Consider the following 19,424-nt stretch of genomic DNA (forward strand, 5'->3'; position numbering starts at 1 on the left):
GTTTCCTTTAACCCCACCCCGCTTGATTTATATGGAATAAAAGAAGCTATTTCATGACATGATTACACTAAGCGAAGCTGTTTATTTGCGTGCGTGTAGGTTAAACCAAACTGGCCAAAACAACTGAAACTAACCCGCGGTTTTCATGTACCCGTTGTTGTTTATCCGGCAGACCGGGGTCATGATATCAAGCGCATCATTGGACTCATGACGCTGCAACGGTGGATGATGGGATACCGAGCCGTGGAGGTCAGAGAAGCTCCAAAATGTCGGTGGTAGGTTTCACGTCCTTGAGCCGCTGTGGTGTTTTGGCTTTCCGCTCCTCCGCGGGACTTGTGGTACGTAACCGCTAATCTAAACAATCAAACACACCTAATAGGAGTTTTTGTAATTTACCGGTAATGTTAGGTAATGGTAATATTACATCATGATACACTCCCTTTGGTCTCGGGAAGGGCTTGGTCTATGCTCTGACGTGTCGAGTGGCTGCTTTCCTTTAACTGTAAACACTTTATGTAATATTATTTGTATAGGTGGATATGTGGTCAAGCATACAAAGTAGAAACAACAAGAAAGTGCTTATTGTCCTTCGCCAGGAACAGCTCATTGTTAACGTTTGTTTAGGTTAGGGATGTAACGATATGAAAATTTCATATCACGGTTATTGTGACCAAAATTATCACGGTTATCATTATTATCGCGGTATTTATACTTATATACACACTGAAATAATGTAACCATGTTGTATTTTGAAAATAATAATAATAATAATTATAATAAAGTAAAATAAAATAATAGGCACAATGTACTTTTTGTTGGCAGAAACGTTCAAATATTAACATGCAAACATCAAACATACAAATATGCAATAAAGATGGCACCGTATGGCCATTGTTTGACCATTTTGCAGATCAAGTTTGAGTTGTTTGTTTCTTTTTCATAGATAGATAGATAAATAGATGTAAACAAACTTAATAAAAATGTTGAATACAAGCAACAAATGAACAAAATACGGAACAAATTGGACAAAAATGCACAAACATAAGCAGCAAAATCAATGAAAATGAACAAAAAATGAGATAAAATGAATAAAAGCTGACCGAAATTGGCAAGAAAATGAATAAAAATAAATGTAAATAAGTAGCACAAGGATCCAGGAAATATGCAGTACTGTGACTTTTCAAAGTGTGGTAATCAAACATGGTTATCATGATAATTAGAATTTAAATGGTTATACTAACCGTCGGGAATTTTACCTCGGTCTATCTTTATACCGGTAATTGTTACATCCCTAGTTTAGGTGTATGTCACTATTCATTACTCATTATTAGTATCAATGTCCTGAGATTCACTGAAATTTAGAGGAAATATGAGTGAAGACTTTCCAGTGCACTTGCTGATGAGACTAGAAACATAAGAATGACTGACAAATAAATAAAAAATGAAAATTCTTATTATTTCTAATGTAAAGCTATTAGCCAACATTAAAGACATTTTTTTTTATTTAATTGTGTTTCCTATTTTAGTTGATTAATTTATCTTCCATTTAGTTGTTTCTCTTAGTTTTGTTGGTTTTACTGCTTTACTGAATTGCCTTCTACTGGTTTTATAATCATTTGTTTATTCAAGTGTATTTTGATTCCTTGAATTCTTCAGGGTTTATTGTTTACTGAATTGCTTTTTTATTGTTCTTTTTATCACTGCTGTGTGTAGAACTGAAGGATTGCTCAGGTTTATTGCAGCCTCAGAAGCCTCATTACCTCCCTAGATAAAATAAAGGTTGAATGATTGCAATCAGTGTGTCTAAGGATGTGTAAATAAAACCGTTCAAGTGGTATTGTAATGTGTTTCCTCTCCTCTTGGCTTTGTTTTCAGGCGGTGCGTTGTGCTCAGACAGCAGCAGCTCCAGCAGCTCAGCCCAGAATAAAGAAGTTTCAGGTGTATAGATGGGATCCAGACACTCCAGGAGACAAACCCCGCATGCAGACCTACGAAATCGACCTCAACACGTAAGAGTTACATATTTACAGACCAACAGGCATAGGCACATCCGGAGAGTTTGATACTGCAGTGACTTTAGGTTATCATTAACAGGGTGTCTACATTTGTTTATAAGCTACTAGATACCTATATTACCCTCTGGATTAATGAAGTATTTAGCGTTTCATCTCATCTTCAGTTGATGGATGTTGGCCAATATGGTGCTTTACATTTGTGACATTAAGTCAAGACACTAAAGATTGTTAGGGAGGTTGAATCTGAAAGCATGTGAGGAAGCTGATCAGAGATTTCTCATAGAAATAACAAGAAAGAGGACTCAATCAATCAATTCAACTCTATCAATTAGTGTTCAGTTTGCAAGTTTAATACTTTTACATACACAGGTGTCTGTGGAGTTTCTTGTAGTAGCACCAACATGAGGTGACAATGATGATGATGGCACATTCTCTTGTCATGATACTGTCAGTGAGGAGGTCTGGGGTGTTTAGGTCAGTGTTTTTTAAAGGCAGTACCCAGACACGTGTAAACCGCGGCCACATTAATCAGCCTTCAGATGGATTTGATGCATGTGGCTTTGGAACTCCTGGCATATTTCCTGACCTTCTACTTTTCTGATCACCTTAGGACTCTCCCTGTAACTTTGTTTTCTGACTGACATTGTTCTTTTTTTAGTTGTGGCCCAATGGTTCTTGATGCCTTGATTAAGATCAAAAATGAGATGGATTCCACCTTAACCTTCCGTCGCTCCTGCAGAGAGGGTCAGTACCATGTCGGCTGATAGTAGAATTATATTGACCTTTAACCCATAAAGACCCAGTGCTACTTATCTAGCAGTTCCAAAATATTTTTTTTTCCTCTAAATCTTTCCTTTCTTAAGTGATTTATCACCATTTATTATAATATTATTCTCTTCATTTTGTGTTTTTTCAGTGTAAATCAGGTATTTTCCTATGTTTAATTTACTGTTCATTTAGATGTTCATAAAAGCTCAGAATAAACAGTGAGGGTTATTATATCAGAAACAGAGAAAACTGAAGAAAAAGTTAATTTTTCAGTGAAGACATCATTATCTGAACATAAACCCAGTGTCTCCATCCACTGTCATTGATCAAACTCCATGGGTTTTACTGGTGAATCAATGTTGTAGAAGATGACAGTGTTACCATGTTCACTACGGAGCCTCTGAACGTCCAAATGTGTCATATCTGATGACCATGAAAAGGTGACAAACTACATTTTACAATTATTTTCATGTATTGATAGGATTAGTGGATCAAAGGTATTAAACATTTTAGATCAGTAGATACTTTTGGTCACTAGTGGATATTTGGGTCTTTATGGGTTAAAGTGGTCAGTATTATGTGTACTGCACTGTTGATGAAAAGTATAACATTTGATCAAGGTATCTATATAGATTTCAGATTAATAGATTCAGTCATTAAAGACGTATTAATTTTTTTTAAACAGTATATTCCTCATTAATCTCCTGTGTTTTTATAATTCTACAGTAACAGGTTAGAGTATATCTCAGGTCTTTCTCTCTTCAGACTGAACTGAAGCCTTTTTCCACTGCAGGAATTTGTGGATCCTGTGCAATGAACATCAATGGAGGCAACACACTCGCCTGTCTCAACAAGATAGACACGAACATAAGCAAGCCGACAAAGATTTACCCCCTGCCACATATGTATGTGGTGAAGGACCTTGTACCTGTGAGTGATTTATGACTCTAAGGTTGGAAAAGCTGTTACTGAGTCTGGCTAATAATAGATGTTTGTCCATGAGTCCCCAAACATGTTTACCTGTCAGACATGTACTAAAGTTAAGTTTTTACTGAATTATGGGATTACTTTAATGGATCGTACCCCTTGTAATAACACGGTTTCTGTGGGTCCTTAAAAATCTTTAATCCTCTGAAAAGCTTTAGAATAGCTTGCATGTAATTTTGGCAGATCCAATAAATTGTTTATAATGTGGATTTATTAATTTAGCTTAACTTCAGTTTGTACTGATCACACAAGAACAAGTCTTAAAAAAAAGCCCAGCATGGGACCAAACTGTGCAGAGTTTATTGGAGTAAATCAGTTCATAGGGAGTATGTGTGTTAATGTTACATTCTTTTCATAAAAAAGAATAGCTATTTGTTCTAATAAAACATAGTATTAATGTTGTATGTGGATAAATTAATTTACTCATACTTTTTTGCCAGTATGGATATGTAACAGTTCTTAATTTGTATTCACAGCTGACAGTTTCTTTCACAGTTTCTTTTTACATCGTTGTGGGTCATGCTGGTTTGATGTCTGGCTGTGTTTTCAGGATATGAGTAATTTCTACGCTCAGTACAAGTCAATTGAACCGTACCTGAAGAAGAAGGATGAGTCCAAAGAAGGGAAGGAGCAGTACCTTCAGACTGTGGAGGACAGACAGAAGCTGGTACACCGCTGGATTTTAGAAACATGTGAACAGAGTTATAAGTATGAAGTATGATGGTAGTAACACTGTCTCTTCTTGTTTTCTTGTGTAGGACGGTCTGTATGAATGTATCCTGTGTGCCTGCTGCAGTACGAGTTGTCCCAGCTACTGGTGGAATGGAGACAAATACCTGGGACCTGCTGTGCTTATGCAGGTGTGTGTGAGATACATAAACATTAACCATAACTCTGATGGAGCAATCTGACCAAAAGATCATATGACGATGCGCTGAGGTTGAATCATGATCTTCAATGAAACACAGTTTACTCGACTAATATAAAAAGTAAGCAATTTAGAACCAAAATAGAACAAATTTTGCACTAGTTTTCGCGAGTGTTTAGGCTGTGTGTGATAGCCTTTGGTTAAATTTTTGTAGAAATTTGAACAGATACTTTTATGTTTTGACTAAACCTTGATAAATACAGCTGCAGTGTTTCCATTAATTACCTAAAATGTGGCCTCTAACATGTCCTGCTGTTTGTTGTAATGAATCAAAAACATTTTCACACTAGTATAACTCTTAAGTATCAGTGTAAATCAGACTCATCAGAGTTTTAGAAACTTTATCTGGAGCCGGGGTTATGGTAATTCTTCATCACTGTTTCTTTGGTAACAACAAAGCAGCGCATTACACAAATTATGCAAGTTAATATGGACTATAACTGAACATTTGGTGCAAAGTATCACTATGAACAGACTGAAATTAACTCACTAGCCTAGTGACATGTGCTCCTGACGCTCTCTGAAATATGCTTTGATTACTCTGGTAAACGGGCCATTTAAGATGAAGGTGGCTGCATTGGAAGGTTCTGACAGTGCTATTGTTTACGCTTTTAAAGACAGAATCTGCACAGTCATTCTGAAAGGTAGATCATATGTCGATCTAAGGGTATGAGATCTCCCACCCCTATTTACAAATGACAAAATCCTGTTTTTCTAGCTTGACTTTATGAAGGTGCTGTAGTTTATACCTTACAAACTTTCATATCCCTTGTACCTGTTTGTTATTTTGATTTTATTTATTCTCAACATTTTACTTTTCTATTTGCAGTCATTTTCAATATTTAGTCTTAAAATCTTTTCTTTTTGTTATTGTTTTACTTAAATCTTTACCAAACCATGCTTTAATGTTTTTCTTTCAGGCGTATCGTTGGATGATTGACTCACGAGACGAGTTTACAGAGGAGCGTCTGTCCAAGCTGCAGGATCCCTTCTCTCTCTACCGCTGTCACACTATCATGAACTGCACCAAGACTTGCCCCAAGGTAACATCGGCACACGTCCAAATGCAAAAAAACTGGGAGAATTAACAGTTTCATGTGGCGCTGACTAATGTTCAGATCATGTAGTGTATTTTCAGATATTTTGTTCACCGAGTTCAGCAAATTTCTCCCCTGCACATAAATAAAAAGTATTTGTGACTGTGAACTGTTTAGATCTTAGGGAGGACAAACAAGAGCTAGGTTTAGTTTCATTATTCAGCATATGGGAAATACACAGAACAAGAAAGGGAACACCTGCATAAAACAGATGGCTGGAACTCTGTCAACAGCAGTAGAAATGGTGACTCAGCAGAACTGAACAGACAAAAACAAATATGAAAGGATCCATTGTAATGAAAACAATGAGAGAAAAAGAAACAGAAATTAGGTAAACAAAGGGTATAGTAGTGCAGACATGAAAAAAGCATGGGTTCTGACATAGACATGCAGCTTTTGAGTGTATTTTTTTTAACTCTGCGTAATGAAGTGATGATCTGAAAGAAGTAATGTAACTTAATTTGCAAGTATAAGTATGACACACAGACCTTTAGGGTGTTTATCTCGACCAGTAGCTTTAAACTCATGTTAATTCAGGGGCCACATACAGTTTAGTGTAATCTCAAGTGGGTTGGACCAGTAAAACAATCGGTATAATAACCAATAAATAATCATTCAAATTTTTCTCTGTTTTTACTGTGAAAAAAGTAAAATTACATTAAAATGTGAATAACTTGTACAACCATGTACAACCTGAAAATTTTTTAGAAAGTGCAATTTCAATTATATTATGTCGCACCTTATTAACACAACTTACATATCACAGTGGATCTACAGATGCACAAAATATTTGACAGGCATAATATTGTTCAAATTGCACTTATTTCTTGTTTCTTTAGACATTTTATATTTGTTCAGTTTATTCGGATTTTATTGTGAAAGGATTGTTAAATGTAAATATTTTCATTTTGTAATTTTACTTTTTCCACATTATACTAAGCAGAAAATTTGGAGTCGTCATTATTTATAGACTATTATGCGTATTATTATCCCGCCACCCAAATGGGGAGCAAGGGGTATTGTTTTTTGGTTTGTTTTGTTTCTTTGTTTGTTAACACTTTAGCAGTAAAACTATTGGTTGAATTCATACCAAATTGGGTTTATAGATTGCCAGTGACCCAGAATAGATGTGATTACACTTTGAGGAAAAGTAGGTCAAAGTTCAATTTTTTTTATGAATTTTAAAAATCTTTTTCCCCCATTTACTTATAATGGCTGAAATTTGTCTATGTCTGACATCAGCACATGCATAGACATGATGACATCAGCTGGATCCAGGCCAAAATAAGCTACAATTCGTGCAAGGGGCAAGGCTTGTTGTGCCTGGCACCACTTGTTTTAGTTGAGTTCAACACCTTTGACTGTTAATATCTTCAGTGTAATTTTTGCACTGTGTGAATTTATCCCTCAGGTTGGATTGGACCCTTTTGTCACCTCTGACCTAGACTAACTGCTTACCTACTATGCTGTTTGTCCTTCAGATGTTCTTGGTTTAACCTTAAACTTGCTTCTTCTCTCTCATCTTGTTTTTCTCACAGGGGCTGAATCCAGGCAAAGCGATCGCTGAGATCAAGAAGATGATGGCCACGTACAAGGAGAAGAAGGCAGCGGTGGTGTGAACCCTCGGCTGTCCTCCAGTTCATTGTTTCCCTCCATGATTAAATTATATATTGATTAAAAATGCTTTCTGAGGTCTGAAGGGCCATTGCACCCGTCGACTCCAACAGTACACACTGTAAACTCTAACACTGATGTGTGTACGGAGCGACGTGATGTTATATAAACGCACATGTACAGTATGAATGCAGGAGAGAGAGTGTGTATATGAGTCTTACATGTACCATTACAGAGATATTTATCTCATGCTCAGCTGTGTGTATGTTTGTCCACTTTGGAAACTTGATGCTGCAGACGTTTCTAGAGTGTAAACATTTTATATCTGGTTTCTTTTCAATTTAGCAACTGCTTCACAGACATACAGTTTATATGTTCCCTCAGATCTTCCAACATACCAATAGCAGTGTTTGTTTGATGGAAAATAAATAGTTTGCCTGCCACTATTGTCGTAGTTATTAAATTGTTCATTTGTTGTAACTTTTTATCACTCTGAAAAACGCATGTCCATAGAAGTCCTCTAGGTGTTGCTGTTGTGCAGAACTAAACCCTGTCAGGAACTACATGAACATGAGATTTATTTGACATAACGGATGAAAAAACTGAAGAAATTAGAAATGTAAAGCTGAAACTGATAAATGATGAAATAACAGTGGTGTGATGGCAAACATGTTTTAATGGATACATTTAGGAAAAGAATGTATATGGGAGACGTATTAAATAATTTCTGGGTAAAATTGGTTCACGCATACATACATCATCTGCAGCCTAGCACTTTGAATGAACATTTTTTGGCATTATGAAGCAGTTTTTACAAATAACTACTTGTATTCAAATTCAAATAACTTCAGTAATTCATAAAGGTGATCCAAATTGCCTCTGAAAAGGCAGCTATACCCCTAAAATATCTCTATTTTACGTAGTTTACCTGATGACTTAATTCTATTTTATGCAACTTTAGAGTCTACTCGTGCTCCACAAAATCCCATAGAAAAATATTATAGTAGCATTTAATTGACTGCATGTATTACAAACATCACTGCAGAATGTTGATATTGATATAAAATACCAATTGACAAACAAAAAGATGTATTATTAGACTCTAGATTAAATTACACAACAATACCTTCAGCACAGGCTTTATTATTATTTATTAGGACTCAGTAAAATTTACATGAAGTAGTTTTAGGGGGTGACAATGGATGAAGTTGACTGTATAACCTCCTGAGGCCTGGCTATGAGCTTTTTGTCCCCTATAGATAGCAATATTTTCACAGCTTTCTTTAAAAAAAAAAAAAAAAAGAAGCTGTCCACTGCAAAAGATATTCATGAAAAGATATCAGTCGTGCTGTTTGCATTCAAGACCATTTTTTTCATGCCAAAAAGCAGAAACATGGACTATCCTGGATCTCAGGAGGATAACACCAATAATCAGTCTGTTTATGTCAGTGCATGAACATGACTGAGGAATAGTCTCTAAAATGTATGTTATATAACACTACAAATGATACGGATAATAATCAAACATGTTTCAACCGTAAAATCTGACAACTTTGGACTTTTTCCACTTTTATCTCAGATTCAACTCTACAGTGACTTAAGTTTGACTCCACGTTGGGCTTTTGGGGAATGAGGACAACAGACACAGGGAGAGAGGAAATGTAAAATGTAACATCCTCCAGTGCAGGGTTTAAAGATCAGTATATTAACCCTGTCAAAATGAATGAGTTTTCCATTTGTGAGCTTTTATCTCAGACTCAGATGTAAAGTTTCTTGGGTTTGACTTTGCACTTTTGTCGCTACTGGAAGACAAAAAATAAAAATGCAAAACATGTAACATCCTCGTATCCTTCTGAGACCCAGCAATACATTTTTGTCCTTTGTAGAGATCAAGAGTTTCACAGCTTTACTTAGCCCATATGGACCCAGTGTGACATTTGTGGCAGTTCCCAAATGAATTTTTCATCTATATTTAACCGTCCTTAAGTGGTTTATCACCATTTATTGTAATATTATCTTCTGTATTTTGTGTTTTTTTTGAGTGAAAATCAGGTATTTTCCAACATTTAATTCACTGATCATATAGATGTTTATAAAAGCTTAGAGTAAAGTTGATGGTCATTATATCAGAAACAGAGAAAACTGATGAAAAACTGACTTTTTCAGCAAAATCTGTCATTAACTGAATATAAACCCAGTGTGTCCATCCACTGTCATTGATCCAACTCCATGGATTTTACTGGTGAAGATGGAGAAGATGACGGTGTTTCCATGGCAACTATTGAGCCTCTGAATGTCCAAATGGGTCATATCTGATGACCATGAAAAGATGAATAACTGTATTTTACACCAATTATTGACATGGATTGATAGGATTAGTGGATCAACAGGTATTAAACAGGTTAGATCAGTAGATGGTTTAGGTTAAAGGTGGACGTTTGGGTCTTTAAGGGTTAAAGGTGGATGTTTGGGTCTTTATAGGTTAAAAAAAAACATTATCCACTGCAAAGGACATTCCATAAAAATATAAATAAAATAAAAATGTATCTAAAAAAACTGTTGTATCATGCTGTTTCCAATTAAGGTAATTATTTAATGTAAAAAAGCCCAAACTTTTACTTTACTGGGTCTCAGGAGGATATACAGGAGCTTATAAGCTAATTAATGATTGAAAATAACTGGGTCATTGTACACTTTTACACTTATCCTTATTTACTTGGAGCAAATTTATGCACAGTTTTGTCGCTTTCCCTTCACTAAATGATCTGCTTTGCTTATCAGTATTTTCACACAGGTGTTCTGGGAGTCTGTTCTAGTTTGTCATGTGCGGGTCTGTGCCGGGACCGGGGGCTCGGAGGTCTGGAGGCTGGAGGCTGAGACTGGACGGGGAGGAGACTACAGATGTGGGGTGGTACAATGTGGCGCTGTCTGTGAGGTCCTCCTGCACTCAGAGGACGCATGAGAGCTGAGCCCAGTCGGAGCAGACAAAATCCAACTTAGGTGAGTTCTGAAATAACCTGTTGTTTACATCTCAGCCTTTATGTTGGAATATATTTGCATTCTGATGCCATGCACATGTGGGTTAACTTTGAAATGCATTGGTGTGGAGAGATATGAGGGTAAAATGAAGATACAAGGTGATCCTGCAGATCCTTGCATGTTATCTAGTCAGTGTTTCAAGGCCATCAGAGCATTTCAGGCGTTTATTTCAAACTCAGGGATCATTTCAGTGTTTCTTTACGGTTGTTGAGAGATGACATGTGGTCCTGTGTTTTCACTGGAGAGAAGAAGGAGGAGGGACTTCACAGCACAGCCTGCAGTAATGGCACTACAATGGGGAAAGGGTGCCAAGAGGGAAAACTAAACACACACACATACACACAAATCAGTTGCCTCATGAGAGTGGGGGTCGTTGAGGGCACATGGAAACTTCTTACATTTTTTATTTGTCATAGTTGGATAAAACAATAAGACAAGCTATAAAAAAAAAAGGATGATAATGGTGCATCTCCTGTTGCTGTCCTTAGAAACTCCTACTAATGAGTGTGTGTTCATGTGTGTGCTCATACGTGGGGGGAGATGGGGTCTTTGGGAAGGAAAGGACTCAGTGGGGAGAGGGGGGCTAATCACTCCCAGATGTGTGCTGTGAAAACATATGGTTTCCGATAGCCACTGTGATGCACAAGAATGTGTGTGTGTTTGTGTACACATATACAAGCACTGGTTTATTGATACACATACAGAAGAGTGCAGACAGTGTTCAGATCATATGTTTAGTGTCCACTCTGACTTTGAAACTATTACACTGTATGTGCAGGCCTGAAATGAAGATGTATAAAAAATGCACAGCAGACATAAAGTGGTTCATGTTGTGTGAATGGAGTGGTGGTGCAACAGAGGAGGGACATTCATACTTTCCACAATAAGTGGAAAAGCAGTTTAGTCGTTATTACAGGAAGCCAAGGTAATGGATTTACTTTCACGCTGGGACTGCCTTAATTAAATTTAGAGCTAGATTTAGTCATAATAATGTGATTTATAAGTCAGAGATGTCTTGATGCTGTCAGTGTTCAGGTCTTTTCTGACCACATGGTGAAGAAGAAAGAAAAAAGGGGGCAAAGGAGGAGGAGGAGGAGGAGGGAGGAGGGGGGTTAGGAAATGACCAGCGAGGGCGACAGAAAGGAAATGAAGGATGTGGAGACAGACGGAGAAAGGGAGGGAGAGAGGGATGAAGAAAATGCACAGAGAGAGAAAAAGAAAGAGGGGTGGGGTAGAGGGGTCCTCTGTTTCTTTTCCTGGAATTCAGCCTCGAGACTGTCTGCTGCAGCGAGGAAAAGTAGGAAAACAGAGGGATTGTTCTTAGGAAGACAGACGTGCCACATTCTTGCTGTCAGAGAGTTTTCCCCCCTTTTTTCTTGCCATAGCTGTTTGGGGCCAGTGGAGAGTGGAGCGTGGAGAAGGGGTGGGGGCAGCTGGGACAACGGAGGGGTGAAGGAGGGCACAGAGAGGGGAAAGCAGTGGGGGGTTGGAAAGGTGACGGAGGGCGGGGGGAACGGGAGGAAGAGAAAGGAGTGGAGGAGACCAAAAGGAATCTCCTGTACTCATGTTGTTCTGTTTTGTTTGTTCACACGCTCCTCCCCCAGTGTCAAAGTCAGTCTACCTCCACAGTGACCATGAGAGTCCTCCTGCTCATCTGCATGCCAGGTATCCACACCATCCTAAACCAAAAAAAACCCCAAGCACTTAAATATCATTAAAACACCATGAAGGAAAGGACACAGTGTTCTTTCCCTACTTCAAATTCCACTTTTGGATTTATTGTCACCATGAAATAGCATGTCTTAATGGTTTATTTAATAGAGACAGATATAAAGAACATATAAACATGAATCCCATTAATGTACAATTAGTATCATAGTGTTTGGAATGAACGCAGACAGTTTTAATGAAACCAAAGACTCAAAGGGAAGCAAGAAAATAAATACCAATTTATTACAAAAAGTGTGTTTAAACTAGACATGGATACAGGTTTCTTACTGAACTAACCCACATTTAGCAGCCCTCTTGTAAAGCATAAAATCCAATAAAAATCATCCAATTCTTTCTACTTAGGAATCGAAAATACAAGTTACATGATAAAATAAAATAATACATTAAGGATATATTTGATTATTATTAATGGAGGAGACTGATTATTATTGACATTTACAACTAATATATGGTTACATTTGTGGTCTCAAAATGTAAAAAAAAAAAAAAAAAAAAAAAAAAAAAAAAAGAAAACAACCTCAAAAGTGTATTTTACCTTACTAAAAGAGAACATTTCACCATTGTCTTCAAATAAGCAGCAAGCTCCAGCTGGATTTCATATAAAGTTATGTGATTTTTTTAATAGTCAATAAAGAATATTCCTCTCAGAAGTAAATCAAAATACATCTATATATGCAAAAGTGAATTTGCACTGAGTTGTTACTTGTTTTCTAAGTTGGTGAGGTGGCTGCATCAGAGCCAAAGTATTGTTCATGAAATTAATTTATTTCTCAGATTCATGATAAAAAAAAAAAAAAAAGGATATTGTAAAAGGTCACTGTGAAAATCTGACCATAATCTGGCAGTCTGATAATTATCTTCCAAAGATATTAGGGCTGTCAAAATTAATGCCTTAACGTAGATTAATCCATCATCATGATTAATCTGATTAAAAATTTTAACACAATTAACCCATCTGCAGCGCAGAATGACTCTGAACATCTTGACCAACACATTTGGGGCAGTTTGTCTAAGTAGAGTTAGCATCGCACATGGGCAAATGGGCAGTTGATCTTGTAGTGACAGGCAGCAGAACCAACCCATAAAGATGGAAGACACTAAACAGCATGTTGGCCCTCTAGATGGAAATATAAGTTCAAAAAAAAAAAAGAGACGGAACAGTCATTTCTAGTTGTTTTGTTTCAAGTTGTTCTGTCAAAACTGTTGAAGGTGTTTTATAAACACGTTAAGTGCATATATATTCTCTTCTTTCTTGAGTGTTTGCTCATACAAAATGAAACGTGATTAAAATAGATTAAAAATGAATATTTAATTGTGATCAACCGAAATTAATCCACAATGACCCTGTGATTAATCGTATTAAAAATTTAATCATTTGACAGCACCAAAAGATACTGTAAACAGATTAAAGTGAAAACAGTACAGATAATAAACATCTGAATGGAAATTCTTCAAATATTTAATTGGTTATTGTTCATCCATCCATCCATCCATCCCTCTATCCATCCATCCATCCATCCATCCATCACATTAGTTACTGTTTAACTAATACACAACATACACAACTATATAGTAATTATGACACGTTGAATCTATTCACTTTTTCTAAGACATGACTCAGTAATAACTTACTTTCCACCTCTGTGTTTCTTTCATCACTGTATCTTTGTGAAAACTTTATTTTTCTCAAATTTCAACAGTGCTGCTGCTCGCCCAGGCCCAGTACCAGGAACCCATTCCTTATTTGGGTGAGTTCATTACAAGAATATTGGCTCAGATTGTTCCAGCTCAGCATCGGTTTATATCAGAGCTCTCCACATCTGTTTCTGATCCGTCCTGTCCTCGGATGTGTCACCTAGCCCGGGGCAGTTCTCGCTCCTCCTCCGATTGTTATTTACCACCCGCACAGTAACTGTTATCACCGACTCAAACATCTTGCATATGAAGTCATGCCCTTGCAAGCTGTTTGTTTTTCAGTTTCGGCATGCAGGTGTTTCATTTTATATGTTTGTGTGTGTGTGTTATTGTTTTCCCAATGTTGATTTAATTATGTATCTTTCCTCCCTCACACACCCCATGGCTTTGCAGACAACTATGATCCTTATGATTTTCCAGGTAATGCATGTCCAGGTTCACAGAAATGCTGCTCTCTTATTTACATATCTTTGTTGATGAAAGTGATCTTCCTGTTTAGAGAATGTAGACTTGGACAACCATGACTCTCTTCCTGGAACCTACCAGCAGCAGGTTCGACTTGAGCCAGTGGTCCGTCCAGAAAAAACAGGTATATCTGCTCAGTCCTGCTGCCAGAATCCCAGGTTGTTCTTCACAAAGCTGCTGTTACTGTCTATTTAAAATGGTTTATATTGTGGTTTCCTTTCATTTGTAAACCTGTGTGTTCCTTGTGGATATCAGGGTCTGAGTTGGAGACAGAGCCCACAGAGCCTGGCCCTCTTGGTAAGAAAACTAAAGGCAAAAACACCCATAATCAGTCGTTTGCTTCAGACAGAAACATTATTACCCCACCCCCAAAAGGGGAGGCAAGGGGTATTGTTTTTGATTCGGTTTGTTTGTTTGTTAACACCATAGCAGCAAAACTAGTGGTTGAATTCATACCAAAAACAGTTTATAGATTGCCAGTGACACAGAATAGATCTGATAACATTTTGGGAACAGTAGGTCAAAGTTCAAATTTTTTATGAACTTTTAAATAAAGAATCTTCCGCATTTGCTTATAAGGGGCAAAATTTCAAATGTCTGTGGCAGCAAAACTATTAGTTGCATTCATACCAAATTTGGTTTATAGATTGCCAGTGACCCAGAATATATATCATTACATTTTGGGAAAAGTAGGTCAAAGTTCAAATTTTTAATGAATTATTAAAATCTTTTTTTTCCCCATTTACTTATAATGGGTGAAATTTCACATGTTTGTGACAGCAAAACTATTGGTTGAATTCATACCAAATTGGGTTTATAGATTGCCAGTGATCCAGAATAGATATTGTTACATTTGGGGAAAAGTAGGTCAAAGTTCAAAATTTTTATTAATTAAAAAAAAAAACATCTCCCATATACTTATAATGGGCAAAATTTCAAATGTCTATAAAAACATCAATTTTGTTTCAGTTTACTTCAGACTTAGCTCATATATAGAGGTAACTGATAAGCTGACATCAGCACACACATAGACATGATGACATCAGCTGGATCGATGCCAAAATAAGCTACAGTATGTGTGAGGGGCGGGGTTTGTTGTGCCTGGCACCACTTGTTTATGTTGTATATTTGATTTGCAGATTGCAGAGAGGAGCAGTACCCCTGCACCAGACTGTACTCCGTCCACAAGCCATGCAAACAGTGCCTGAACAGCCTCTGCTTCTACAGGTTAGTAGGACTTAAAAAGGAATAGTTTAACCCCAACTATTAAAACCCTGTCATTAACCCTTTACCCAGGCATCAGCCAAAGCCCCTGTGAAGTTTATAAGACGAACAAACACAGGTACTTTCATGCAGTTCGATTTCAGCCTCCTCATCCCAGCAAACCTTCTTTCACGGCCTCGAAAAAGCCAAGAAAAATCCAAGTGTGATGCAACAAGCATGAGACCACAAACAATATTTGGCCAGAAGTCACATATTTACCTCATTGTTTGTATAAACCCACATGGACAAAATTGAATTATAAGCAACATCAGTCGAATGTGTGTTTGTGTGTCTACAAAAGAAGGAATACTGAGCCTACAGACACAGCTACTTGTATGAACAGATTCACCACATTACATTACATTATAGGAAGAATGAAATTAGTCTGAAAGAATAGAATAGAATAGAATAGAATAGGAGAAGTAAAATATCAGCATAAGAAAATATAATGGGAAGTTATAAACAAAATGAAATGTTAAATGTACACAAAAAAACTTCTATATTCACTCTAGTCTGCCGTTACTAATAGATAATTCTGTGGTTTTTATGTTGATGCAAGTAAATAATATTTATGAAGCATTTTTCAAAACAATTTAACTGATTTCTGTACAGGATGAATAATGCAGTAAGAATGAAAACAATCTGCATCATAAAAAATATTCAAGAATTCGTATTGGATGTAATTTGCAGTGGAAAAATACATAAAGACAAATACAAAAATGCTACTGTACAAGAACGGGTGGGTTCTAATAGTTTAAGTTTGGGAGCATGGAGTGAAAACCCATTGGTTGAGAGGGATGCTGAGTCTTTTTTCATCTGTCAAACTTCACTGGAGTCTTGATTGTCACAGTGATCTGGGGTAAAACCACTCCTTCACCTCCACTTGCATGCAGTCACCACTTGTGACCTTCACATGTGTTTTCGTTCAGTTTGCGACGGGTGTACGTCATCAACAAGGAGGTTTGCGTGAGGACTGTGTGTGCACATGAAGAACTGCTCAGAGGTGGGTTCAGTTCACTCTGTTTATAAGCCTGTGTTTTTGTTGTTTGTGATGATGTATAATTTGAACTCTTGTGTTTCTCTGCAGCGGATCTGTGCCGTGATCAGTTCTCTCGCTGTGGCGTGGCGGCGCTGAGTGGCCAGTGTGCATCACTAGGAGGAAGCTGTGGAAAGAGCTGCGGTGGCTGTTGATTGAGCACCGAGATCAGGGACACTACCTGCCCAAATACTGCCGCTTTTTCCACCACTCGTCCACATCTTCTCCTCCTCACATCACCCTCACACCCCTCCTGAACATCTCATTACTCCTGTGCATAAGGCACTTCTCTTTTCTGTCTATCTGTGTGTTTTCTATATATGTCTGCCCAGTAGATCCCGTGTGTATGGATAAATATACTCTAAAAAAAAAAAACCTTGATGATTGTACAAATCACTGGTGCTATAAAATCATCACACTGGTGCTATGAACAGTTAAGTATTAGAGATGCACATAAAACACATATTCTTTACCATATTAATCTCCTGCATTGTGTCTGTTGATATTTTACTGTACTTGTGTTAAAAAGCAGTCATTATTATGATGATGGCAACTGTGCACTGACATCAAACAGAACTAACCAATATCCAGCCGTCGTTAAGTCTCATTGTTGAAGATCATGAGATATGTGAAGAAACAGGTGGTGAGTGACCTCAGCATTTGTGCTGCTGCCGCCTGGATCTGTGCTCAACTACGTACTCATATCCCAGTGGCAACAAGTGCTTTAAAAAGGCATCTCACCAACAGCCTCTGTACTACTGCTTTGTAAAACGGTCACTATAAAGACTAAGAAAAAAATAAACTTTTTTTTACTACAGCTTTCAGTGTGTAATTGAGTCAAACATGAATCATTGCTGTAACATAATCTGAGGCTGCGTCAGTGTGCTGAAAGGTATTTATGCAAGACAGGAATTATGGAGCAGAGTGAGTTTATTTTCTTGCAGACATGTGGCTTCCATGTGTGTTGTCCATACAAATCATATCCCTACTATTAATCATCTAGGTTGATATGTCAGTTTGTCTGTCTTCATGCAGTCAATAAAAACTTTAATACAACTAATAAAACTAAAAATAACTAATGAAAAACATAAACTTCAGGTTTATTATCATACTGCAGTTCTTCATCGCTTGTGGTCTGAGTCCTTTCACAGTGTCTTTACGCCTGTAGCTGGAAAAAGATACAGCGCAGCTCCTTCATTATGGTCATTTTGTTAGTTTCCTGGCACACACACACAATGAAGACCTTCCTTCCTTCTCTTTGTGTCCTCAACTGTTAACATAAATGTCGAGGAATTGAGGCCAAACTGCGAAACTGGCAGAGCTGTGATTTTCGTTCCTGCACTACATCCAGATTCTGTCTGGAGGAGAATCCTGTGGTGATTTGGGTTTCTTCTTGAATAAGAGCAGGAAGTTTGAGAAGATGTTGAGCAGGGATCAAGTACAGATGGTTGCCAGTAATCAGCAGGCTGCTGGCGTTCACGCTACAGCTACGTGCTCTAAGTGTGCTGCCGGTTGAGATAAATGTTCCTCACTGTACAATACTGTAACAATAAAACACCTTCAAAAAGACAGTAGTGCCTTCAGTGCCACACACTGAAATACAAAACAATAAAGCTTAGTTAGGACTGCTTTGGGGAATGTTTCTGTGGGTGAATATTGCTTCAAAAATTCATATTAAGTTGGTTTTCCCTGGATTAAATCTTCATGTGCTGGTGCTTCTGGTTTTAAGCTGCATCACTTTCCTGCCGGCAGTAAAGTGGACGGAAGTGAAGGCTGCCGCCGTTTTATCTCCTGCTGCAGCTGCTCCTTCAGAGTGGACACCTGCAGTGACAACAGAAAGACATATATGATTATTTGTGAAGTACGTCACTTATAGGGGTGTGCACTGGCAACAATCTGGCGGTACGATACAAATCACAACACTAGGATCACAATACAATATATCATGATATATCATGATACTGTTAAAAAGGCAATTTTTTGTTTGTTTCTTTTTTAAAAAATGATTATTTCCTTGAATAATTAAATTACACCCGAAATATGTACAAATACTAAACACATTTTTATTTGATCACAGCAGGATCTAATGCTATATCACAAAATGTTCCAGTGTTAAAACTTAAATTATGTTTTACAGACATTACAGTTTAAAATCCTGTTCAAATGTTCATATTCTATTAGTTCATAACTAACATCATAATATTATTTTTGTCCCAACAAAGGAACAAACATCTGCCTCTCAGACAGTAAAAAGTGCATTTAGGATGCTTCAAATAACCATTATTTAATTAAACAGTGTTAAATACTTAATAGATAAAACATAAACAAAAAAGAAAAACAAAAAACATAAATAAACCTCCACAATATCTGCATCTGAATAAATACCTGAAAATATCGATACAGTACTTGTTAGTATCGATACAGTATCATGAAATGAAATATCGCGATATATTGCAGAGCCGATATTTTCTAACGCCCCTAGTCACTTATTACAGCAGTGGCTGTGGATAAAGCTCTTCTTCAGGACACTAACATCCGACATGCACTTAAATGCAACCCCTGTTCTCCAGTACTTTATGAGTCACCGTTTGTGTCAAAAAATGTCAGAGGAACATGTGACAAAACATTTCTTTGTCAGTTCAATCTGTAATTCTGTTGCCTTGTTGTTTCACTGCGTCATCCTGATGCATAGTCCTCTGTGTGATGGTCTTACTGGTTGTCTGTGTAGGTTCTCATTTGCCCAGGTCATCATTCTTCTTAGTAGTTCTTCTCAGTTAAACCAGTCC

At 37.2% G+C, this 19,424-nt stretch overlaps 3 protein-coding genes across 6 annotated transcripts in view; 2 read left to right on the forward strand and 1 right to left on the reverse strand.

Moving 5' to 3' along the window:
- The first annotated feature begins 198 nt into the window (after positions 1 to 198).
- On the forward strand, positions 199 to 7,852 carry sdhb (succinate dehydrogenase complex, subunit B, iron sulfur (Ip)). The gene is made up of 8 exons (XM_030133376.1): positions 199 to 338; positions 1,876 to 2,009; positions 2,674 to 2,759; positions 3,577 to 3,713; positions 4,321 to 4,437; positions 4,529 to 4,630; positions 5,619 to 5,741; positions 7,334 to 7,852. The coding sequence occupies exons 1-8, from the start codon at positions 267 to 269 to the stop codon at positions 7,412 to 7,414; spliced, it is 852 nt and encodes a 283-aa protein (XP_029989236.1). The 5' UTR covers positions 199 to 266; the 3' UTR covers positions 7,415 to 7,852.
- A 2,140-nt stretch (positions 7,853 to 9,992) lies between these two features.
- Positions 9,993 to 17,455, forward strand: mfap2 (microfibril associated protein 2). Its single transcript, XM_030133390.1, has 9 exons — positions 9,993 to 10,409; positions 12,053 to 12,113; positions 13,880 to 13,927; positions 14,268 to 14,294; positions 14,374 to 14,463; positions 14,595 to 14,636; positions 15,479 to 15,566; positions 16,532 to 16,605; positions 16,690 to 17,455. The coding sequence occupies exons 2-9, from the start codon at positions 12,083 to 12,085 to the stop codon at positions 16,791 to 16,793; spliced, it is 504 nt and encodes a 167-aa protein (XP_029989250.1). The 5' UTR covers positions 9,993 to 10,409; positions 12,053 to 12,082; the 3' UTR covers positions 16,794 to 17,455.
- A 95-nt stretch (positions 17,456 to 17,550) lies between these two features.
- The window catches only part of crocc (ciliary rootlet coiled-coil, rootletin), a 35,388-nt gene continuing 33,514 nt past the window's right edge, over positions 17,551 to 19,424 (reverse strand). For all 4 annotated transcript variants that reach the window (XM_030133320.1, XM_030133318.1, XM_030133319.1 and 1 more), the window contains exon 37: positions 17,551 to 18,459. In XM_030133320.1, coding sequence (XP_029989180.1) covers positions 18,373 to 18,459 — 87 coding nt within the window. In that variant the 3' untranslated portion in view covers positions 17,551 to 18,372. The remainder of the gene's footprint in view (positions 18,460 to 19,424) is intronic.

Source organism: Sphaeramia orbicularis, chromosome 5, assembly GCF_902148855.1.
Source record: "Sphaeramia orbicularis chromosome 5, fSphaOr1.1, whole genome shotgun sequence".
NCBI classification, from domain to species: Eukaryota; Metazoa; Chordata; class Actinopteri; order Kurtiformes; family Apogonidae; genus Sphaeramia; species Sphaeramia orbicularis.